This window comes from Microplitis demolitor, chromosome 2 (assembly GCF_026212275.2).
Source record: "Microplitis demolitor isolate Queensland-Clemson2020A chromosome 2, iyMicDemo2.1a, whole genome shotgun sequence".
In the NCBI taxonomy this organism is placed as follows: Eukaryota; Metazoa; Arthropoda; class Insecta; order Hymenoptera; family Braconidae; genus Microplitis; species Microplitis demolitor.
In genome coordinates, this window is record NC_068546.1 from 20,826,104 (window position 1) to 20,849,964 (window position 23,861).

General features: G+C 29.1%; 4 protein-coding genes across 12 annotated transcripts; 2 read left to right on the forward strand and 2 right to left on the reverse strand.

Moving 5' to 3' along the window:
- Positions 1-11: 11 nt before the first annotated feature.
- LOC103570860 (uncharacterized) lies at positions 12-5,820 on the reverse strand. Of its 4 annotated transcripts, none has more exons than XM_008548741.3 (6): positions 5,513-5,820; positions 3,981-4,027; positions 2,834-3,263; positions 1,860-2,026; positions 1,223-1,775; positions 12-413 (listed from the first exon to the last, which is right to left on the reverse strand). In XM_008548741.3, exons 1-6 carry the CDS (start codon positions 5,583-5,585, stop codon positions 289-291), a joined length of 1,395 nt encoding a protein of 464 aa, XP_008546963.1. In that variant the 5' UTR covers positions 5,586-5,820; the 3' UTR covers positions 12-288. The 4 variants fall into 4 exon arrangements, with proteins under 4 accessions (XP_008546963.1, XP_008546961.1, XP_008546964.1 ...); XM_008548739.3 differs by having other exon boundaries at positions 2,834-3,275; positions 5,513-5,819; XM_008548742.3 differs by having other exon boundaries at positions 2,834-3,236; positions 5,513-5,818.
- Positions 5,821-7,130: 1,310 nt separating this feature from the next.
- On the reverse strand, positions 7,131-11,288 carry LOC103570861 (ubiquitin carboxyl-terminal hydrolase 30 homolog). Of its 2 annotated transcripts, none has more exons than XM_053743147.1 (6): positions 11,232-11,288; positions 10,903-11,093; positions 10,666-10,824; positions 9,305-9,468; positions 8,477-9,223; positions 7,131-7,927 (listed from the first exon to the last, which is right to left on the reverse strand). In XM_053743147.1, the coding sequence occupies exons 2-6, from the start codon at positions 11,003-11,005 to the stop codon at positions 7,685-7,687; spliced, it is 1,416 nt and encodes a 471-aa protein (XP_053599122.1). In that variant the 5' UTR covers positions 11,006-11,093; positions 11,232-11,288; the 3' UTR covers positions 7,131-7,684. The 2 variants fall into 2 exon arrangements, with proteins under 2 accessions (XP_053599122.1, XP_053599121.1); XM_053743146.1 differs by having other exon boundaries at positions 11,151-11,269.
- A 101-nt stretch (positions 11,289-11,389) lies between these two features.
- LOC103570863 (protein deltex) lies at positions 11,390-15,018 on the forward strand. The gene is made up of 6 exons (XM_008548744.3): positions 11,390-11,583; positions 11,767-11,946; positions 12,007-12,199; positions 12,749-13,036; positions 13,111-13,715; positions 14,386-15,018. Exons 2-6 carry the CDS (start codon positions 11,774-11,776, stop codon positions 14,738-14,740), a joined length of 1,614 nt encoding a protein of 537 aa, XP_008546966.1. The 5' UTR covers positions 11,390-11,583; positions 11,767-11,773; the 3' UTR covers positions 14,741-15,018.
- A 2,102-nt stretch (positions 15,019-17,120) lies between these two features.
- LOC103570864 (zinc finger protein 883) lies at positions 17,121-21,919 on the forward strand. Of its 5 annotated transcripts, none has more exons than XM_014444506.2 (5): positions 17,121-17,393; positions 17,479-17,744; positions 19,220-19,720; positions 20,731-20,784; positions 20,891-20,982. In XM_014444506.2, the coding sequence occupies exons 2-5, from the start codon at positions 17,510-17,512 to the stop codon at positions 20,908-20,910; spliced, it is 810 nt and encodes a 269-aa protein (XP_014299992.2). In that variant the 5' UTR covers positions 17,121-17,393; positions 17,479-17,509; the 3' UTR covers positions 20,911-20,982. The 5 variants fall into 5 exon arrangements, with proteins under 5 accessions (XP_014299992.2, XP_014299991.2, XP_053598905.1 ...); XM_014444505.2 differs by having other exon boundaries at positions 20,731-20,793; positions 20,891-20,981; XM_053742930.1 differs by having other exon boundaries at positions 20,731-21,918.
- Positions 21,920-23,861: the final 1,942 nt, after the last annotated feature.

Below are 23,861 nucleotides of genomic sequence, written 5' to 3' on the forward strand. Positions count from 1 at the left end.
GAAAACAATAATATTTCAATACCAACTGAATATTGTATAAGGTCCAAGTAATAAACATAATTTTTATAATACTTAATGTTGAAAAAAAAAACAATAAACTACAGTAATTTATATAATGCAAACGAACATAAGACATACATGAGTTCTTAATCTATAAAAAGAATAGTCAAAATTTTATATAGTCAGCAAAAAAACATGATAGTGAGTCAATAAGAATACGTCTCCTACTTGACGTAATAAATATTTTTTTTATTATAATGTTTATGAATTGATATGGATTATATCAACTTATTGAGTAATTTCTTGAACTTGCATCTGGTTTGATTCATCAGCTTCCGCAGGATACTCTAGTCCAAAGAGTCCTTTCAGTGCCGCCTTTGCTGCAGCTTTCTTAGCGTCTTTTTTATTTTTAGCTGAAACAAATAAATTAATTGTTTAATTAAGGCCGTTTTGACAGTACCTCGACTTTTTAAAAATTTTCAATGACAACTGTTATAAGTGTATCACAATTTTATGACCCTGGTTAACAGACAGTTAACAATTTTCGGATTTTTTTTTAAACAAATCAATTGCGAAAAAAAATACACATGTAGAAAATGTGTGCAATTTTTTGAAATACTTTTTTTTATAATTTATCGTTTTTAAAAAAATTCCAAAATTGTTAGACATCGACTAACTTCAGTATTGTTAAATTTCATCAACTAATTAAAAAAAAAATTAAAGCATTAATTTAAAAAAGACAATGCAGTTGCAATTATGCCAAGACTTTTAAAAAAATTCACAGTAGATATCAATTAGAAGTTAAACGAAATTTGGAAAATAAATTTAAGTAAAGCCATGTAAATTTTATAATTCAAATTTTCAAATTTTTTAAACTAAAATTCATTCAACAAATTTTGTTCAACTCCTAATTGATAACGACTGTAATTTTTTGATACTGAAGTGTGCTGACGTCTAGTAATTTTTAGATTTTTTTCAAAATGATAAATTATAAAAAAATTTTTTAAATTACACCTGTAGTTTTTAAAATTTTCTACATATTTTTTTTTAAATTAATTTACTGAAAAAAAAATCTAAAAATTACAATTATCTCCTAACTCCAGCTCATATTTTTTTAAAAATCTATCTCGGCGAAATTGTTCTTTTTTTCAGTTAATGACGGGTTGAGGATTCCCTTAAATATGTCAATTTATTTTTCTATTTATATGTAAATTTTTTTTACCTTCACCAGTAAAAGGTTTTCCATCAATTTCAACGGCCAAAGTGAAATATGTATTAGGAGGATTGCCGCGACGACTAACTTCAGTATAAACAATTCCTGGTTTCATTTGATTGAGCAGCATCACCGGATGAATTGTTTCAGCATTAGCCGGAAGTTTTTTCTCTGTCGGTGGTTTCGGTTCGGATTTAGCTTTAACCGGTTGTTGTAACCCGGGTCTGGGAATTGGTACCACAGAGCCTTGATTTTGCCATTCAACAAACAGTTTGTACAAAGCGAAACTTGCCAATGAACTCCATGGTATGTCATCAGATTCTTCATTTCCGCTTACTTCCATCGGAATCGTACCAGTTTCAGAAACATCATCAGCAATTTGAGTGCTGTCTTGAGTTCCTTGACTAGGAGGCTGGCTTCCATCGATAACGTCTTCAAATTTAATTTTTTTAGCTGCTGCATTCATTTTTTCAAGAAGTAAACTCTTAAGAGCATTTTCAGCAGCATTTTGACGAGCCAATGGCTTGGAGAGACCTTGTCCGATATAAGTTTTGCCTTCAAGCTGCAATTATTTAACATAAAATTATTATTTCTATCTCTTTAATTAAATAATTTATTTATTTGAATTGAAATAAAATAAATTTACCTCAGCATGAACAAGGAACATTGCGTTGGGGACGGCTTGATTTTCTACAAGATGAAATTTAACACCAGCTTTCATTTCATTCAAAACCATTATTGCATTCTTGGGCATTAAAGTCTTTCTTAAACGCTGATTCATACGTAAGCGCTTAAGCTTCCTGTTTACTTTAACTGTAAATTTAAAAATAATATCAAGTTAATAATCACCAATCATTATCAATAATATTCTTAAAGTATAAATTTAATTATCAGATCATCTATTCACATTGACTCATTTATTAATCAACAATCTCGACAGTAAAGTAACTAATTGTATATAACAAGCTAGTAAGTAAACTATAAGAGTTTGGATATAAAGAATCTTCAAATTTGCGCAGTGAATTGTCATCATTTTTAAATAAACAGAAATATCATCACTAATTCCAAAAGGACATATTTTTATACACGTGTGATTTTTTTTTCATTACCAATAATTTTGGAAACTTATTTTAAGCTAAAAATTTATTTTCAAAATTTTCGGCTTTAGAATAAGTCTATAATATGCCTTACTAGCAACTTTAGCTTGACATTGACAGTAATTCGACGTTAAAATTACTCGAAATTTGCTACTTGAATTTTCCGATAATTTGACAGCAAAAGTTTGGAGAGAGAAAAAAAAAACAGATGGTAAGCAAATTGATGGTAAAAAAATACTTAACAATTTTTCAAGTCAAATTGACAATAAATTGATATGAAAATTTGTCTGAAAATTGACAACTTTTTTCTAGTCAACATTTGAAGTTAATTGTCATTATAATTCGGGCAATAAATTTACGTCGAATTGCATACAAATTGTTGTCAAAAACGGAAACGTCCGAAGTTGACGGACATTTGACGAAAAATTCAAGGAAACTTTTGCTTAGTGATCAAAGCCAGTACGTATAAAAATATGTCCTTTTGAAATTAGTGACCGAATATATTAATTCAACAAAAATTTACCCAACTTACCACCAGGAACTTTAATACGCTTCCATTTAGGCTGGTCAGCAGATACTTGAGACATTGTTTCATCCTTGGTGTCATTGGCTTCAACTGCCGGCACAGTTGCAGCAGGTTGTTGTTGAACTGCTGGAGTTTGCGGAGCTTGAGCCGGAGGAGCTGCAGGAGTTTGTTTAAGAATAGGCTTCAAACGTTGTGGCTGAGCTTGTTGCTGATTAGCTTGACTTTGTGCTTGAATAATATTCTGCTGCTGCTGCTGTAGGATTTGCTGCTGCGACTGCTGGTGTTGTTGTTGCTGCTGCTGCTGTTGTTGTTGCTGCTGCTGCTGTTGTTGCTGCTGTCGTGGATGTTGTTGCTGAGCAGTCCCTTTAAATGCCTGGTTCATCGAGTTCCCGGGTGGCTTCTGTGTGTTATTTTGTTGATAGTTACCCTGTTGAAGGTACTGAAAAATAGAGGGTGGGTCGCCGCTACACAAGAACCTCTACGGTTGTACTATCCCACCAGGGCCTAGCATCGCGTTAATTAATTACTGGCAACGTGGGTTTTTTTTTACTACACTTAGCTTAAACTCGCCAGTTATTTTCCCTCAGATTATCATGAAATTAATAGCAACATTGATATACTCAACTAAAAATATATCCAAGTTGTTTATTTTCAAAAATAATCTATATTTAATCATTTTTTAAAAATATGAGAACAATAATTTAGGAGTCATCGCTGGCAATTTACACTAGGTGAGTAAATAACGAACTTGCCCCTGGCGAAATGCACCTCCTTGATATTGTTGTATAGCTATTTTAACCTGCTTCAGCAGGATAGGGAAAGGTCGAAGTTGTCTAATTAGTTTTACATGCACAAATAATAATTTAATTAACCTTGCCAGTGTATTGTTTAATCGATTCAAAATCAAAGTACGACTGTATGATGACATATTATATTACAGTTGTCTGGTATTGATTTAATTATAAGTTTAATGAAAAAAAAATAAATCTACCTGCGTTATTTTTACTCATTTTAAAAATTAAATTTTTTTTTTTATTTTTTCATAGGAGTTTAAGCGTTTGTTCGTGGGGTAATTTATTTAAATAATAACCTAGCAAAATTGCTATCGAAATAAAATTATAAGTTAAGATTTTTTAAAACTTACGGAATTGTTTTGAGCACCATAAGAAGGATTCAGCATCGATCCACGGCCTGAAATTGAAATTAGCATAATTTATTAACTTGTTTATAGATTTTTTCAAACTTCCCGCTATGAAAATTGAAAGTTTTCGCAAAAAAGGGTTATTGGAATCCTGAAGTTAATATGAGGGTAAATATAGCAAACATAAGACAAATTTTGAATTATAAATAAACGAATAAATTAATTAAAAATATAAAAAATAAAAAAATGCACATACTGATTTTCAAATTTTGTAAATGTGCATTTTTTAAATTTTATTCGATTTTAGTTCCTTTACTTCAAAATTTTTAAATTTATTGTCAGCTACATTCACACTTATAATTTAATGGACAATTAACAAGGGCGTGTTCAGAAATATACTCTGGAGGTGAAGAATTATCTATCCAGGTGTAACTAGTACCTTTGTAATGTTAAATCGCACCTTGAGTTCGACCAGAAGATATATCTGAACGCAGGATTTGAATATTTTCTCTTCCAGAGTGTGTTTCTGAACAAGCCCCAATTGTTTAATTTTTTTTTTCAGCAAATCAATTAAAAAAAAAAAAAATAAACTAATAATGGACATATAGAAAATTTAAAAAATTACAAATGCAATTTTTTTTTTTTTCAATTTGTTGTTTTTAAAAATTCAAAAAATTATTAGATGTCGGCTGACTTCAGTATCATAAAATTGGTTTCAATCCAATTTTCAAAAATGGAGTTGTTATTTGATTTCGGCATTTTGCGCTCCAAGGAAACTATTCTATTTCCGGGAGGGTGTCCGGTCACGTGTGTGTAAACTAATTTTTGTCGTACGATAACTTTGAAATAAATAGATCGAGATAGATTTTGAAATCGATCGGACGAGTAGTTTCCAAATAATTCAAAAACCGAAAATTAAGAAAATCATATTTTTGTGGTTCTTCCGAGCTCTGTCTTTTTTGTTTTTTTAGACATATATTTAAATTTTAAATAAATTATGAACCTGGTTAGTAGACAATTAACAATTTTTGAATTTTTTTCCAACAAATCTATTACAAAAAAAAAACTATCAACAAGTTACAAAAATAAAAAAAAAAAAACTAACAAAATGCACACGTAGAAAATTAAAAAAAAACTATAAGTGCAATTTTTTAAATATTTTTTTTTTTTTTATAATTTATCGTTTTAAAAAAAAATTATAAATTATAAGAGCGCGGCTTAATTCAGTACCATGAATATTAAAATTGCATAATCAATATTTTTAATTTATTTAGCTACTAAAAATGCGAACGTAACTCAATAATTTAAAAAAATAAGCAAGTATAAAAAAAAAAAAATTCATTAAAGTATTTCACTGCATTGCAGTATTGATTTTCTGAGCCCGGACCTGCAACACTGCGTCATTTTGCTTATCTCCAAATTACATTATCAACTATTACTTAAAAAATGCATCACTGATATAAATGAAATTTTACATACAAATATAATGCTGATAAATTAAATTACGTTTTATTTATAATATGAAAAACATTTACCTGCACCGTAATTTGTTTTATTTTGGTTTTGATTTTGATTTGGGCCTCCGGTTCCTCTGCTTCTTGTGAACATTGCTTAGTAACTATTTATAACTTTTATTTAAAACTTATTAAACCCTTATCGAAGTCTCTAAATTCAATTTATTTTTTTTATTACGTTTAATCAAACGTAATAACAGATTATTGTATAATTGATTTGTTTTAAATAAAATAATACTTTCTGTTAAACTAATTGTCTTGACTGGAATGTGCCGCAATCCACCATTTGCTAAACGATGTTATGTCCCGGAATATTTCAGATAAAAGATAAAACTCTAAACCGGAAGTGCGATTATTATTCCCTATCGACAGAGTTTCAAAAATTTTATATTTAAGTTTAAATATTTTGTAATGGTAAAATTGTTTTAGTAAAATATTTAAATTTTATTTTTTTTAAATATTCAATTACTACTTTATTTAATTTAAATATATTTCATTTAATTGTTTATAAAAAAGCCATTTAGATTTCCTGAATACTGCCCTCTATTTTTCTGTTTCTGTACTTTTTTACCAACCTAACCATTCAATCGTCCCCTATTCACTGAGGCACATTTTCGCCCTCCCGCCTCACCCAGAAAATCTACTAATAAATTAAACCTTGACTAACTTCAGTATCAATGATGCTGAAGTTAGCAGACAATTAAAAATTTTCCAATTTTTATTTAACAAATTAATTACAAAATTAAAAAAACTAAAAAAATGCATATGCAGAAAATTTTAAAAACTATAGGTGCCATTTTTTAAATAATATTTTTTTAACAATTTATTGCTTTTAAAAACATTCAAATCGGTCAACTTTAATATCATCAAATCGCATTTTAGATTCTATGATAATTAAATTTCATTAATATTTATAATTATTGATAAATAATTATAATGAAAAATATAAAAATGTTATATTTTAATAAAATATCTTGCTTGCAGTAAACTATCTTGCTTTTCTATTAAATTAGTAATTTAATGGCATACTATTGTAATATTTTCATATTTTCTATTTCCCATTTGAATAACATAGGAAAAAAAGTAAAGTTTATAATTTTATTCCTCGGCAATGGCTCACTGTACAGATAAGCTCAAGATATGATTTCGTAGGGAATCCGACGCTCTACAAAAAAAGTCTCTTGACATTTTTTGATAAATTCATCTGTTCAAAAGTTTTTGGAGCTCGAAATCAAATTTATACAAATTTTCGAGATCTTTTTACTTTTCCATCGAAACTATCATACTTATCACAAAATGTCATAGGGTCTTTTTTGTAGACAATTTTATTCCTTACAAATTATTTTCAATGAAGTTTTTTAAAATTCCGCATTGTTTTCTAGTTATTTTCATTTTAATGTCAAGCTCTTAAAAACACAGTGATAGACTGATAGACTTCAAAATCTTGACACTAAAATGAATATGTACCCTAATTAACACTACGTTAATCTTAATTTAAGAATAATTAATCAATAAAATAAAGATTTTATAATAGTAAAATTACTTCTTGAGGTGATTAAGAATTTTTTTATTAATTTATTGTCTACAGTAAATTAGTAAACTATTTTCTACAATATTATAATCAAATGGCATAGTTTTAATTAATTATCTTATTTGTGACACTAGTAATGATGACAACATAAACTATAAATATTTTACAAATTAACTTTATACACTATTAAATTTTTAAATTATTTAAATAACAAATTAAAATGAATTTTATTACATAAACTCAATATATCACAATCTCATGACAACCAATAGATTCAAGTATTCAACTAAACAACCAATAAAATTTCCTACATTAAATAATTAAAATTTTTTAACTTCATGGTATGACACTTTATAAGCTCGTAGATAATTATCTTAATAATTACAAATATAGAAAAAAAAACCTTAATAACTAAATGATATAACCATTTTGGCACAGGATAAAATAACATTAAATCTATACTATACGATTGGTATTAAAAATTGCCGTGGAATTAATATCAAAGTTGAATCTTAATCATTACATGATATTTTAAAAGCAGTCTCTAAGGATTAAATCCAATGTATTCAGTCTCATGTGACAAACATAATCAGCTATTTTATTTTTTATTCATTAAATTAAGTATGTACTTAATGTCATGTAATATTTTATTATCATCATCATTATCCAGCGATGCGCTCATAAAATAAAAGATAAGGACTTGCACAAAGTACATCTGTTAATGATGTGTTTTCAACAATAGTATCCGATGTATAGAGCCATTGGCCTGGACGGTTGCCTCGTCGATAACATACGAAATGCCCGGCATCAACAGGTCCTCGATGTTCTACTACAGCTTGAAGTTTGTAACGATGCTTACCTTGATTGCTATTATTGTTATTAATTAACATCATTGGTAATGTAGCCTAAAAAATATAATTATTTAAATTATTGTATCGTGGAACGAACAAGATGGCACTGGCTACTATGCCGGATTATACTCAGTTACAATTTACATAAGATATATATTACATAAGTACTACAGAATCGTTATCAAATCGAATAATTGAAGTACACTAATTTGTAGCTAATTTATTACCACCGTCTATCTCAAGTTTTAATATAAAATGAAAAATGTTATTTTTAAAAACTTCTAAACTACACGAAATTGAAATATCAACTACATACATCTACACTGTAAAAAGAGCGGTGGTGAAATTTAATACCTACACCGACTGGACTTACCCCAGTTATTTTTTACAGTGTAGATTATACTCAGCTCTATTTCAGATTTAACTCAGTCACATCTAAGATAGAACTGAGTGTAATACAGATGTGTTTACTATCTGAAATTTTTTTTTTACCTCAAATGTAACTGAGTATAATCCAGGATAGTACCTAGTACCATCTTGTTCTTCCCGTGGCGTTATTGTTAATACATAAATAAATAGATAAATAAATAAATAAATAAAAACCTGACTATTCCGTTTGTTGGATTCAGTAAATGTAAAAGGATCAAGTACAAAAATTTCCGGAAATATCACTGGGTCATCTCGTTTAATAGGAATCCCTGAATTACTCCATGTTGTCCGAGGAATGTGAAGACACAAACATCGAGGTAATTTGCCTAATGTAAGTGTTTTAATGGCTGCGCAACGTGACGTACATCCATTACACTCGACATTGTGTATTACTTCACTGGTAACAAGCCGTGAAAATAATTCAGCAAGTGTATGTCGTCTCCATGTGAGAGCTTCACTGGCTGGTGGTAGTGGCAGAGAAATAGTTTCCAATTTATCGTAACGTACTGCCGATTTCCAGTGGCAATTAGTACACTTCAATTGACTGGTAAGTAGTCCAGAAAATGGATGAGTTTCGTGTGACAAAACACAGCTGCTTGTTTGAGGAATAACAGAGAGAGAGTTCCAGTTTTTAGATGGGCTCTGTATATCCATTGAATCACCAAGTGCTCGACTCAATATTTCTGATGAGCGAGCGAGTATCACACCTGGTTTATTGAACAATGAAAAGTGAGGTATTGATCGAGTTGATAAAGTCAAAGGATGATTTGAGTTCTTGTCAAGACAATCTATGTTATTGGGATGCGCTTGGACTTGGGCGATGTCATTGCAAGAGACACTACGCAGTGCCACTGAATCACCTGATCCTTTTACATCTGGAGCTACTTCTGGACCAGGAAGTGCGTCGGAAAGACAACCTTTCTGTAAATAATTTAAATGAATTGAATATAAAGAATATTTTTCGATCAAATTTATATTAGTTGATTTTAAATTTAAATTTACTCTGTTGGGAGTTTGAATTTCATTTTGCAATGCGCTGAGAATAACATGAAATAATTCATGGGCATCCTGGTGACCTGGATCGAAATTCCAAAGAGGGCCGAGGGATGTTATGACTTCTATTGGAGCAACATCGTCGTAGAAGTCTTCAGAGTATCCGTTGATTCCTTTGAAATGATAAATTATCGTTAATTCGATAGACAGGGTGGCCACAAAAAAATGATTTCAAAATTCCCTGATATTTCGCGGTTTTCCAGTAGTTTTTAACATTTTTCCCTGATTCGGAATTTTTATTCGTATTATTGAGATATTCAAAGTTTTTATTATATTTTCATTGTCAATAATTAAATCATGCAAGATACCAAAAAGTCAGTAAAATAAATTAACATGGCCTACTTTTGATTATTCGATTTTAAAAATATGTAAGTTAGAATATTTAATAAGAAATTTTATGATTAAAATAAATTCAAATACACTAGTCACAAAAATTGAGGAATATTAAAAAAGTTGTAAATTTTTAAGTGATGTTCAATAGGTTGTAACTCGAAGAAAAATGGTCTTACAACAAAAACAAAAAAGGCAAATTGTAGCTTCAAGTGTCTAGTTTTCTGATCTGGTCTTAAATTTTTTTTCGCACAGTTCCGGAGTGATAACAAATCAATCATAATTATCAAAAAAAATTTATTGAAGCCCGTAGACCGTTTTTTAAAACGAGCAAAAATTTTGAAAATTTTTTTTCGATGGTTTTCTTAGGGTTACTCCGGAACCGTGCAAATAAAAAATTTAAAGATTGAATTTGAAAACTAGACACTCGAGATACAATTCGCTTTTTATGTTTTTGTTTTACGACCATTTTTCTTCGACTTACAACCTCGTGAAAATCACTTAAAAATTTTCAATTTTTTAAATATCCTTTAATTTTTGTGACTAGTGTATTATTAGAAAATTTTTAAATTTTGAGTCGCAATGAAATTCCCAGATACTTTTTTAAATTCTCTGACATCTCCATATTATAGAGTAGAAGTACCATTTGCGGTCACTGCTCTATTTTTGGACATTTAATACTTTATTTAAATTAACGAAAAAGTGTAAAATAAAATTTCCATTTTAAAAGTGAGATAAAAGTATCTTTTATCGCAGTTTTAAGATCAATTACGTCATTGGGTCTTTTACAAATTATTTTATATTAATTTTTCAAGTGTCCAAAACTGGGCCTGAGTATCCAAAAACAGTACCTCTACCCTATTCCGGTTGCTTTAAATTCCCTGACAATGCTCGGCTTGTGGTCACCCTAATAGAGTATTACTCACAACTCTAAGTTTATCATACATTAATTAATTTAAAAAATAAGTTAATAAACTTACTGTCAATAACAGAAATTAAATTACTAATAAAACTACTAGACTTCTTTTTCTTTCCTTGTTCCTTGAGCCAGGCTGTAAAAGTCGAACAGGCGGCCAGAGCTTGCAATAAAGAATTCAAAAAACACGTGTACCCTAAATTTGAAATACCAGAAACTTTTCCTAAAAAAATACAAGTATTCAAATTACAATACATCAAATAAATATATTTATATATAAATATATAATCTCATTAAATACCTCGTTTTCTAGGTCTTGGAGTCGGACCCCACAAAACAAAAGCACCAACTGCCAGTGCGAAACCTACACCAGCCACAATCGCCAGCCTCTCAACGTCCATCATTAATTAATTAATCAATCAATTAATTATTAAGCAATCATTAGCTTTAATTACAACAGTAATTACAATTTATTTTCCTTTTAAAATTCACCTGCAAAATTATCAGTTTTTTTATTCACCAATGAAACTTGCGGTGTCTTTTACATACTTTTTACAATAATTATTGATAGTAATTAGTATTTTTTATTGACAATAATTAATTAATTAAATTTACAAGTAAAATCATTACTTTGTTATCATTTTTTTTCTACGTAAATACCAACGATTTGAAGTGAGCGTTTTGTTTTACTTTGAATCACTTGACATTTCGATATATCGAAACATCAAGTGATCGATTATAAGTAAATAAACAAGTGCGCAAGTGCGCATGTCTTGTTTTTTAGTTGCAATTAGAGTAGTTGGTAAATTCTTGTAGCTCGTAAATTATTTTTAATTTCAATTTATTTTCGTGTTAAGTTTTGAGGAAAAAACAACCGGAAGTATTTAAAAATATTAAAATAAATTTATTTAAAATATGTGTAATCAATGAATATCAATAAAATATTTATTTAAATAATTAAAGTTGTTGCTGTAACAAGTGGGTAAGAAAAAAAATAGGGCCGTGGAAAATATTGTCCATGAGAGAGTAAAAAGAGGGACAGGATTGAAAGAGAGAGAGAGAGAGAGAATGAGAAGTGGATGAGGATGAGGATGATGAAAATGTTCCCACGCTCTTGGGGTTCTTAGGTTACAAGTGTATGTATCATGTGCGTGTGAAATTCCAGAGTAAAGATGAACGCATCATCCGGACAAGAACACGGTCATGCTGTCGTTGTGTGGGAGTGGGCAAATAGACAAGGTCGTTGGAGACCATACAGCCCTGCTGTATCTCAACATCTTGAAAGAGCTCATTTCAAAAAATTAACTAGAGTTTTTCTCAATGATGCTGATCCTACTCTTGACAGGTAACGGAATTTATAACTTTTTATTTGTCTAGTTTTATTAAATATAAATTTTTGCTTCAGGTATTACATAAATTTGAAAACAAACACTCAGTGCAGTGATGATGGGGAACAGATCCACAATGTGCGTAGACAATTTTATTTACCGAGTTCACCTGCTGGAAAAGGTGCCAAGTGGGAATGGGCAGGTGACACTGATGATTGGCACACTTATGATATGGATGTTCAATGTTTGATTGAAGAAGCTTGGGCAATTGTAATTATTATTATTAGTATTTTTTTTATTAATATTTAAGACTATTAGACAGTATCCCCGCTTTTTAAAAATTTAAAATGACAACTGTCATAAGCGTATTGCAATTTTATTAATTAATTAAAATTAAATTGAAACATTGATTGAAAAAAGGACTCGCTGAGATAGATTTTTAAAAAATTACTTACAGTTGTTATTAATGAGGACGTTTAATAGTATAATTGACATTTCAAATTATAATGTTGACATGAAGATTTTACTGAAATTTATTTTTCAAATTTCATTCAGCTCCTAATTGATGTCAACTGCAAATAATTTTTTTAAAAATCTGTCTCGGCGAAATTGTAACTGCGTTGTCTTTTTTCTAATTAACGCTTAAACTTTTTTTAAATTAATAATCAAAATTTTTGAATATTTAAAAAAAGTGGAGGATCTTGTCTGAGAATATGCTTAAGGCTTTAATTTTTAAAAAATTAATTTATAAAATTTTAATGAGAATGCCCTTAATTTTTATTCCTTCTAATTAAATTATTTTATTTACTTATTGATCAGGGAGATAAAACTATCGATGTATCGAAAACATATTTGGGTTTTCCATACATTATTAATTTTTGTAATTTAACTCAAGTAAGATGTTGTACTGGATATGTAAGACCAATACGACGTGTTCAGCAAGCTCCTTATCCTCTAGTCAAAGTAACTCTCGAAGAACTTCAGTCCGCTGTTGGAAGTGGACGGAGACCATTACCGCCGCTCAATGTTAAAAGTCAAAGTAAATCACCGCACAAGAAACAACCCTGTGGCAGTAGCGGCAGTAGTAACAAAAAAACTACCAAAAAGGTAATCAATTTTTGTTTTTTTCTCTTCTCTACCTAGACAAAAAATAAATAACTTTATATTTATAATTTAAATAGAGCAAGAGCAGCGAAAACAGTCCATCTAATCTAGCTCGAGTGATTTTAAGCAACTTCAACATTTTCACGAGCAAAAGTAATACAGAAAATAATCCTCCAGCTGCGGAAGAAACCCAAAATAAGCGGAAAACATGGGACGCTGTTCTTGACGTCGATTCAAGCAGTACAAAAAGCGGAAGACGTCCCAGTGTTGATACCGTGTCGACGTATTTGAGCCATGAGAATCCAGTTGATCTATTGGACAGTAGCGTAGGAAGTGATGATGCTTTCAAAGACTCGGTGGTTAATGTCGAGCGTACGCCTGATGTAATTTCTCAGTATGTTAAAGTTGTGGAAAGCGATGGGACAGACTCATGTCCAGTTTGTTTGGGTACACCTGAACCACTGACTGTTGAACTCACTCGTTGTCATCACAGACTTCACTTGGCTTGTTTAAATGCGATGCTCAATACTCAACAACAACTTATGTATATACAGTGTCCAGTTTGCAGAATGATTTATGGTGAAAAGCGAGGCAATCAACCAGCTGGTACTATGAACTGGACGAGAATTCCTCGCGCTCTTCCTGGATTTCCTCACACCAATACTATTCAAATAACTTATGAGTAAGTTAACTAATTGTTAATTAGTCCTTCATTCCATTGATAATTTTGATTACAAAATTTTTTGGAATGAAAATAAATTTTTTAGTCTTTTGAAATTTTATGAGGTCTTCTACTATACTTTTTAGTATCGATTTGCTGCTGACGCAAGTAAACGGACGTTTAATTCGTTTGGGTTTTCTGCTCAGTTGTCAGTTACTGACAGCAACTCATTTCCAGCTCATTTTAATCGTCTCTTTCTTTAATATTTTTATTTAATACAAAAGTTTTATTTTAGTAAAAAAATTATTTAAAAAATTACAATTGTCTAGTCGTATAAACTTGTGTGGTTTTAATTTTGAAAAATCATAGTTGTGATAATTGGCAACAACGCAATGTTAAATGACCGCATTTTGTAGTCATTTGCGACAATTTACCGAAATTTATGACATTTTTACCGTAGCGCAGTGAGTACGTCACTTTATGGTAAAAATGACGTAATTTTGCAGTAAGTCTGCACATTTATGGTGAAATATTACAATGTTACCGCAAATTTACAGTGAATTAACCGTATCTTTACCGCAAACAAATGTAATGTTTCCGAATATTCGTTAAGAAGACCTCGCGACGGAGAGAGGGTTAATACTTTATATAAAAAATGTATTGTAATGTAATTTATTATTATTAATTACAGCATTCCATCGGGTATTCAAGGACCAGAGCATCCAAATCCTGGTCAAGCATTCTATGCAGTCGGTTTTCCTCGAGTCTGTTATCTACCAGACAATGATCTTGGTCGTAGAGTACTACGATTACTGCAAATCGCTTTCGAGAGACGTTTAATTTTCACAGTAGGCCGGTCAGTAACCACTGGCCGTGAAGATGTCGTTACCTGGAATGAAATTCATCATAAAACTGAACTGGGTCCATCTACGTCAGGTCATGGGTATCCAGATGTTAGTTATCTGGAAAGAACTTTGTACGAATTAGCTGCTCAAGGTGTTTCTGATGAACAATCTTCCAATAGCCTTTATCAAGAATTACAATAATAGTATCAATAACTATTATTATTATTTCTAATATTAATTATTTTTCACTCATTATCGAACACTAATCATGACTTTTATTTTATTATTTATAATTACTTACTTATATTCTTTGGCAATATTAATTTTACTTCTGAAATGAACTGATAGATATTAAAAAATCGAGTTTAATATTATTTTTTTTTCCTCAGTTAGTTTATGAAGTTGAAAATGTAAAATTAGATATGAAGTATTTTATTTGCATGTTTTTACATTTATTAGTTTATTGATAAATAGAAAATCACAAATATATTTATATAGATATAAAAATAAACATGCTCAGAATATTTATGATAGTATTATTCTTTAAAAATATTTTTATTCTACTGTAAAACTATAAAAATTATAAATTTATAAAAAAAAATAACGAACGATTGTATTTGATTATTTATTTACACACCCGCTCATTTAATTTAAAATCAGATGAGAAGAGTCAAAGAGACATGGCCTAGAATACATTTAAGATTACGATCATCATCAATAATTTTTATATAATGATCAGAGTAATGATGAGAAATTACTGTCAAAATTTTACAGTCAATTTTTATTTATACTGAAGTTGGCTGACGTCTAATGATTTTTGAATTTTTTTCAAAACGATAAATTATAAGAAAAAAATATTTTTAAAAATCGCACCTACAGGTTCTTTGAGATCCTGAATGTGCATTTTCTTATTTTTTTTTTTATAATCAATTTTTAGACAAAATATCAAAAAATTGCTAATTGTCTTCTAACTTCAGAATCATAATTATTTATAAAATAATTTTTTGGGCAAATTTAGATTAGCGCGGGAATCGCGATTAAATTCAAAAAATGAAAATTGGTTAATTTTCCGCTGATCGATTGACATCAAAATGATTCAGTCAATTTTTTTTTAAGCAATTTCCTGGAAAATATTAAATACACAAGTACTTGAAATTGTAAACAAATAATAACTACAGGTCGTTTCACTCGATTAACGTCCGATTTTTTCATTCAAAAAAATTTCTTCAAACATTTATCTTTACTTCTATTCAAATGCAAAATGATAAAATTTTAGGGCAGGTGTCTTTCACGCATATCTCGTTTACCAATATGTATCAATTCCAAAATCCTCATGACACACATCCCAATTACTCAAATGCTTATAACACATATATTTGACTATTAACACATATATGTTCAATGATTCAGATCCCACTGATACAAATATAATTTATAATTCAGAGCAGATTAATTGATTTGGATTATTAGCCGCAATTCATAAAAATGTATTTTCTTGCCATGTTTACAGGTGGAGCTACAAGATTAGAAATACTTTAGACTTGAAATAACCGTACAAAAGCATGAAAATAATCTTATGTATTTTAAATATAACCGATTTTGCCACCTAGAGACCCTTTGGATGGCTTTCTTGTGGAATCTTAGATCATACTTTGCTTGATTTTCATTCAGAGCATCGAGATCTACTTCCAAACCAATTTTTAGCTTGATAGAGCAGTAATTAGATTTTCTAGGTCGATTTTAGTGGCCGGAATCGCGATTTTTGGCCATTTTGACCACTTAGGCACTCTTTGGGTGGCTTTCTTATTGATTCTTAGTTCGTACTTCGGGTGAAATTCTGAAGAAAATGACCTATAACTGAATTAGATTATAGCTGATTTTGAAACACTGATAAGATTTTACAGCTTTTGTACTCGTGGGTATTGTTGTTGTTGTCGTTCGCACAAAAACACAATATATATTTACCTTCTCCACAGATCGACATACTTTCACCGTTCTATATTCTAAGTTTATCTAACTGTGACTGTTTATCTTGTAAATAATAATTTCTGTTTAAAAATATTTATATTTAAAATACATTAGATTATTTCCATGCTTTATTTTGGATGGTTATTTCAAGTTTAAAATATTTTGAATCTTGTGGCTCCACTTACAAACACGGCAAGACAATACATTTTTATGAATTTTGGTTAATAATCCAAATCAATGAATCTGCTATGAATAATAAATTATATCTGTATCATCGAGATTTGAATTATTGAACATATGTATTATTAAATATATGTGTTGTAAGAATTCGAATAATTGCGATATGTGTCATCGGGATTTGGGTAATTGATCCATATATATATGTAAACGAGATATTTGTGAAAGACACCTATCCAAATTTTATAGTCAATTTATGATAAAATAATTTTTGGTCAAAATTAAGTTTGCGCGGGAATTGGAATCAAGTTCAAAAAATGATCGTTGGCCATTTGTTCGCTGCTCAGTTGTGACGTATGTCAAAAATTTCCTGCCTTACCTGTAGTTCGGTGCATGCGTAAATTTATTACGTCATTACATCAGCTGTAGTAAACAATTTTCATACAACCGTTTTGGCGTCATGTATATATGATTATTTTACGTTACTTTGCGCGGGCAATTTATTAAAATATAAATATTTGTAAATTAACGAAAAATAAAAAAAAAGGAGTTTTGCAATATCGTAGTTATTATGTAGCATTGCTTAATAAAAACAAATGCTTTTATAAAATAGTTTATGCACAGTGAGTATATATTACAGGTATATATATACATTCGCACATGTTCATTTTTGTAAACAATATATCAAATATATTTTTTTTCAATATTGGTAAGTAAAAGTTATTTGATAATTTTGATAAAATGAATAATCTAAATTATACCTGATAGCACTAACCAATAAAATTTTAAATAAGTAATTTTAGTGTAAGTAGAAAAAAACATAAAATGGATGATGATGATGATGAAATGATGGATCAAGATCAGGATAGTTGTGAGATGCAGGAACGTCAGCCAGTACAGTATCAGTATGGTGACCTTTTACCCAAATTGGGTCGACGACCCGGAGCAAAACCAGCTAAAAGTTCTGCTCAACGTCAACGAGAGTACAGGCAACGAAAAAAAGAGCGTGAGAAATTTGGAGTAAAGAAAAATTGCCTGCCAGATAATGAAATAAATATTGGTTAGTATTTATATCTATAATATTTTACATCTAAGTACATAATCATATAATTTAAAATTTGATATCGGTTGTATGAAACCCAAATTAATAATAATATGAGCAACCTACAGTTACTACGTGACTGCTTGAGTTTTACTGCCAAATTAATTAAATATGACTTGAATTTAATTGTTTGTCAAAATCTTCTATTTATTTTTATCATCACTGAAAATAAATTTCATTAACTCGCAAGCTTATTGATTTCGAGTCATGGGATTCTTGAAAAAAAATCTACACTGTTTAATTTTTTTTTTTCAGACATCTGATGACTAATATATTTTTTATTCACTGATACCTAATTAAATTTGTTTAATTTTTATTATCATAGAAGGCATGGCAGACTAAATTTTTCTTATTTTCTTTTAATTATATACTTCTATAATAGTTATATATTCAGTGAAAAAAGTCAAAAATTTATAAGACGTCGGCTGACTCGAGTATCATTGAGCAGTCATGTATGTAGAAACTGCAGGTTAATTTTTAATAAATTATTTATTATTTTAATCATTCAAATTAACCGCGCATTTGCTTTTGTGACACCTGACGTATTTCACATCTAAGACGCAGATGATATCGGTTTTTTCTAAACTACTCATATATTTTATTGACCTTGAATGATATATACATGTATATATAACACATGCTACGTGTTGCCCACGTTACAGTCGCAATAGCCGGTGATTTATAAACCACTTGTTTACACAGACGTAATAAAAAATAATAAACAACAAATTTTGAATGAAAGGACTATAATTAATTTGTTAAAATAAGAAGTAGTTTAAATAAAAATTTTAAATAATTTCTTTGCGGAAAAAATCAGTTTATTGGAATTTAAATTTAAATGAATTACCTTTGATTCATATCGAGGTTATAATCAATATAACAGAATAAAATACACGTTTGACAGAGATCTATAATCTATAAAATTTAATTTTTATAAACTTATCAAAAAAAATTTTATTTTTGAAGCCAATACAATGAATAAAAATAATAAGTACTATAAAAATTTAAATAGAGATATCATTTTTATAAGTGACGATGAAAATGATTCTATTGATGATTTATTATTTGTGAAAATACAGAATTTCAATGATACTTGTACGTATTTTTTTGTTAAATTATAATTATAATTAAATATTAGTGATTTATTTATTAGTAAAGTAGATTTTTTTTTGAAAATTTAAATAGTTTTCATAATGGAAAATGTTTATGATTATGAAGTAAGCAGGCGTCTAATAATTTTTGAATTTCTTTAAAAATGATAAATTAAAAAAAAAAGAAAATATTTAAAAAATTGCACTTATAGCTTTTTGAATTTTCTACATGAGCATATTTTTAATTTTTTTTTTAAGTAAACCAACTGATGAATTATTTGATTTATTTTGAAATGTTATCTAAAAAGTATTAATTTTTTTTTGTGGCATTTGCTGTTGCAGATATCGATAAAAATACTAAAAAAATAAGTACTCCGATCAAAAGTTTTCAAAGTTTTATTACTGATGAAAACTTGATCTCAAATAAAAAAAAAATTTATGATGAAACTTCAAACCCACTAAGTCAAATAAAAATAATAAATGTCGAATCATTGAGTGAAAAAAAAAATTGTTGGATGGAAAATGACAGCAGCATTAATACTTATGATACAGAGCGACCACCTTTAATTAGAGTAAAAAGCGAATTCAGTGAGAAGAAGATGATTGAAAGAAAATTTACAATTGATGAAGATCAAAAAACTGATAATCAGCCTAAAATATTATCAACTGATACCATCTCTGTCAATAACATTCCGAAAAAGTATCTTCCTATTGTTTTGCTCCACAGAATTGTGGTACCTAAAAAAAGTCTTGATTCTCCTGCAGTAGTTATCAAGACAGAAAAGGATGAGCTCAAGAACTTTTCAATTAAAACTGAATATGATGAATCAACAACTACAGAAGGTAAAAATCCATCTGTTGCATTTTATTATCAGGGTGGCCACAAACAGACAGTTCAAAATTTAAAAAATTTTTGAGAATACACCAGTCACAAAAATTAAAGGATATTTAAAAAATTTCAAGTTTTTAAGTGATTTTCACCAGGTTGTAAGTCGAAGGAAAATGGTTGTAAAACAAAAACATAAAAGACGAATTGTAGCTCAAGTGTCTAGTTTTCAGATTCAATCTTTAAATTTTTTATTTGCACGGTTCCGGAGTAATCCTAAGAAAACCATCGAAAAAAAATTTTTTTAATTTTTGCTCGTCTTAAAAACGGTCTACGGGCTTCAATAAATTTTTTTCGATAATTATGATTGATTTGTTATCACTCCGGAACTGTGCAAAAAAAAATTTAAGACCAGATCAGAAAACTAGACACTTGAAGCCACAATTTACCTTTTTTGTTTTTGTTGTACGACCATTTTCCTTCGAGTTACAACCTATTGAACATCACTTAAAAATTTACAATTTTTTTAACATCCCTCAATTTTTGTGACTAGTGTATTTTTAATTTATTTTAATCATAAAATTTCTTATTTAATATTCTAACTTACATATTTTTAAAATCGAATAATCAAAAGTAAGTCATATTAATTTATTTCACTGACTTTTTTGGTATCTCGCATGATTTAATCATCATATTTAATTATTGACAATGAAAATATAATAAAAACTTTGAATATCTCAATAATACGAATAAAAATTCTGAATCAGGAAAAAATGTTAAAAACTACTGGAAAACCAGGAAATATCAGGGAATTTTTAAATCATTTCTTGTGGCCACCCTGAATTATATAAAAATATTGAGCAAATTTTCTGCGCATTTTTTCAAACTACTTATTCAAATCATTCATTTCAATAGAAAAAAATTCAAATTGCATGCAAAATCTTACATGGGTTTTTTTAAAACATTAAAAATTAAATAGCAGCAAATTTTCAGTCACTAAAAAAACTAATTACTCTTAACATTACAGAGCCGGTACAGACGTCAAAAAACAGTAATTTCCATGGTCCAACGGCTTACAAATGTAATAAATGTAACTATACATTTGATGAATCATCTCATTTAATACAACATAAAATAAAGTATCACAATGGACGGCCTTACAGTTGTCATCTTTGTTCTTTTACTAGTGTATCAAGCAGAGGTCTGAAGCATCACATCAATTATCACAGCAAAAAAGTTCATAAGTGCCATTTTTGTAAATATGCGACTACCAGACCCGTACTTCTGAAGGAACACATGAGTAAGCATACTGGTGAAACTCCATACAAGTGTCCTCACTGTCCGTTTTCTACTGCCTACCACAGGAGTCTTAAATCTCACCAACATACACATGCTGACAAGCCGGGATATTCTTGCAGTACTTGCTCAGTGAGTTTCTATCATCCGCAAAATTTGAAACGGCACATCGTGACGCATATTAGAAACAGAGTATTCGAATGCGATTATTGTAAGAAAGTATTTTTTCGCAAATGTCATCTCAAAAATCATATACTTGGACACATGAACATCAGACAATTTCAATGTGAAATTTGTCAGGTTAAATTCTTACAATTGTATCACTTGCAACGTCACAGTCGTACGCATTTCAGGGAAAAATTGTATCCGTGTGATATCTGTCCGGAAAAATTTGACCGGCTGTACAGTTTAAAGCAACACATTTTCAGTGCACACACTGATAAAAAATATCAGTACTCATGTGATATCTGTGACTTGAAATTTATTCGCTCGGATTATTTCAAACAACACAATGCTATTTATCATGCAGGTCCACGAGATATCGGTAAATACAGACGTTATTACAGATGCAAATTTTGTCAATACCTAACGACGTCATCGATTTTCTTCAACGAACACTTCAAGAAACACACGGATCGTAACTTATTAATTTGTAATGAGTGTGGCAAATCGTTTGAACAAAAGAAAAAGTTGAGTGTACATTTGCACCACCACAAAAAATCATCCCAAAATTCGTAGCAGTAATTATACTATAAAAATATTAATAAATTTTATAAAAATATAACTAGTACTATTTTTTTTTTGTTTTTGTTATGATAATTATTGATGTTAACACATGAGATCTATTTTGAGATACAAAGATGCTATATTTTAATAATAATGTGGTAAATTTTTTGTAACGAATTGTAAATGAAACATTGTCTATATTTTTTTCTTACTCTAATAAATATATTTTTATAAACCTTTAAATGACATGACAATAGATACCTTCTCTGTATAATTATTTAATTTTTTACGTTACTGAAGTTAGCAGACAATTAACAATTTTCGAATTTTTTTTCAACAAATCAAAAAAAAAAAATTAAAAATATGCATATGTAGAAAATTAAAAAAGCTTTAGGTGCAATTTTTTAAATATTTTTTTTTTATAGTTTTTTTATTTTAATAAAATTAAAAAATTATTAGGCCTCGGCTAACTTCAGTATCATATTTTTTTTATGTAAATAAATAATGAACTTATTAAGTTTGAAATTTAGATTTCAATCTTTAGGACATTTTCAGTTCTCAGACAATATCCCGCTTTTTTTTTTAAATATTCAAAGACTTTGAACTGTCAATCATATTAAATTATTATTAATTAATTAATTAAAAACAAAGGACAACGCAGTTATAATTTTCCGAGATGTAAATTTGAAAAAAAAAAAATTACTTGCAATTATTATCAAAAAGGAGTCAAACCAAATTTGAATTCGAATTATAAAATTTAATAACTAACAGAAGTTATTGAATATTTTCTAAAAGTGTGTCTGAGGAGGGGAGTATTGATTCAGAATTCCCTTCCAAAAGTCTCATTTAAGTGAATTCTATGGGAATTTTTGAATAGAAGCGTGCGTAGAAATATTGATTCGAATCATCCTGTGGCACAATGAATCATATTTCAAAAGCGCTCTTTATAATCTGCTGTGTATAGGGGTTCAGTGAGGAATATTATTTATAGAAATTAATGCGTAAATCTAGTATAATTATGTATAGGACACTCGTATTAAATATGACTCCTTCACCTTTGGCCAAGCTGTTTACATCCAGATCTGAAATTGTATCGATTAATATTTTTCCACACAACATACTGTACCAAATAAAAGAACAGTTTCCAAAAACTGTCCTATTATCATTATTATTATTGTTATGAAACATAAAAAAATTGTAATTTTTAATACATTTTTAAAATGATATAATTTATTATAAAATTAAAAACGTAAAAAAAAAGGCTATGAGTCGACTGTCGTAAAATTAAAAAAAAAATTTTTTTTATGGTATATATATATATATATATATATATATATATATATATATATATATATATAAATATATATATATATATATATTAGACCTCATCAATCTCATAAGCGGCCTACTTAATCGAATTTAAATTCAAATTCAATTTTTTAATATTTGACCCAACTAAAATTAACTTTAAACCAGATAAAATTCGAGGAAAAAAAATAACAAAATTGGAAAATATTGACATCTATCGTTGCTCATAATTACTTCCTAGAAAAGGAAGGGAAAAGGGAAACCAGTTGAATACTAATATTTAAAGACCCCATGGTTCCTCAGCGCTAGTATGCCAGTCAGTGTATTTTTGACAGCTCAACCACGAGCACAAATAGTATATCTAGTATATTTATAAAAGTCTTACAAAAGTTTGCTTGATACTATTTAAATTTTAAAAAATAATTATAATTAAACATGGGTCGAAACGAGGCTAAAAAAACGGGTCGTTCAAAAAATTCGGAGCATAAGAATCCTGATTATGTTTTAGAAGTTTACGAGTCCATAAAAAAAAACCGCCATGAAATCGATGACGTCAACAAAAAACTAGAATCTTCAAAGTACGGATATCCAACTCTGCTGCAGCTTTCCATTTATAAAGATGATGAAGAATTTATGAACTATCTTCTTTCAAGAAAGGACATTGACGTAAATGTAGCAACGAAAGTTTGGGGTTTGGCACTCGATTTAGCTGTAGAGCAAGAAAAACTACCAGTAGTTGAAAAGTTATTAGAAGCGGGTACTGATCTCAAACAATTTGTCCATAAACCTCAACTCAAACGCACTCCACTTCATAATGCCATTATCGAA

What these genes read in the sequence shown, in the direction of transcription:
- LOC103570864 (XM_053742930.1), top strand. Translation starts at nt 17,510, where the DNA reads ATGGATGATGATGATGATGAAATGATGGATCAAGATCAGGATAGTTGT. An exon ending in AGATAATGAAATAAATATTG is followed by an intron (nt 17,745 to 19,219) that starts GTTAGTATTTAT and finishes TTGCTGTTGCAG; the next exon opens with ATATCGATAAAAATACTAAA. An exon ending in TGAATCAACAACTACAGAAG is followed by an intron (nt 19,721 to 20,730) that starts GTAAAAATCCAT and finishes TTAACATTACAG; the next exon opens with AGCCGGTACAGACGTCAAAA.
- LOC103570863 (XM_008548744.3), top strand. Translation starts at nt 11,774, where the DNA reads ATGAACGCATCATCCGGACAAGAACACGGTCATGCTGTCGTTGTGTGG. An exon ending in GCTGATCCTACTCTTGACAG is followed by an intron (nt 11,947 to 12,006) that starts GTAACGGAATTT and finishes TTTTTGCTTCAG; the next exon opens with GTATTACATAAATTTGAAAA. An exon ending in ACTATTCAAATAACTTATGA is followed by an intron (nt 13,716 to 14,385) that starts GTAAGTTAACTA and finishes TATTAATTACAG; the next exon opens with CATTCCATCGGGTATTCAAG.
- LOC103570861 (XM_053743147.1), bottom strand. Translation starts at nt 11,005, where the DNA reads ATGATGGACGTTGAGAGGCTGGCGATTGTGGCTGGTGTAGGTTTCGCA. An exon ending in TCCAAGACCTAGAAAACGAG is followed by an intron (nt 10,825 to 10,902) that starts GTATTTAATGAG and finishes GTATTTTTTTAG; the next exon opens with GAAAAGTTTCTGGTATTTCA. An exon ending in AAATTCAAACTCCCAACAGA is followed by an intron (nt 9,224 to 9,304) that starts GTAAATTTAAAT and finishes AATTATTTACAG; the next exon opens with AAAGGTTGTCTTTCCGACGC.
- LOC103570860 (XM_008548739.3), bottom strand. Translation starts at nt 5,585, where the DNA reads ATGTTCACAAGAAGCAGAGGAACCGGAGGCCCAAATCAAAATCAAAAC. An exon ending in AGTTCCTGGTGGTAAGTTGG is followed by an intron (nt 2,027 to 2,833) that starts GTAAATTTTTGT and finishes TTAAATTTACAG; the next exon opens with TTAAAGTAAACAGGAAGCTT. An exon ending in TGTTCCTTGTTCATGCTGAG is followed by an intron (nt 1,776 to 1,859) that starts GTAAATTTATTT and finishes AAATAATTGCAG; the next exon opens with CTTGAAGGCAAAACTTATAT.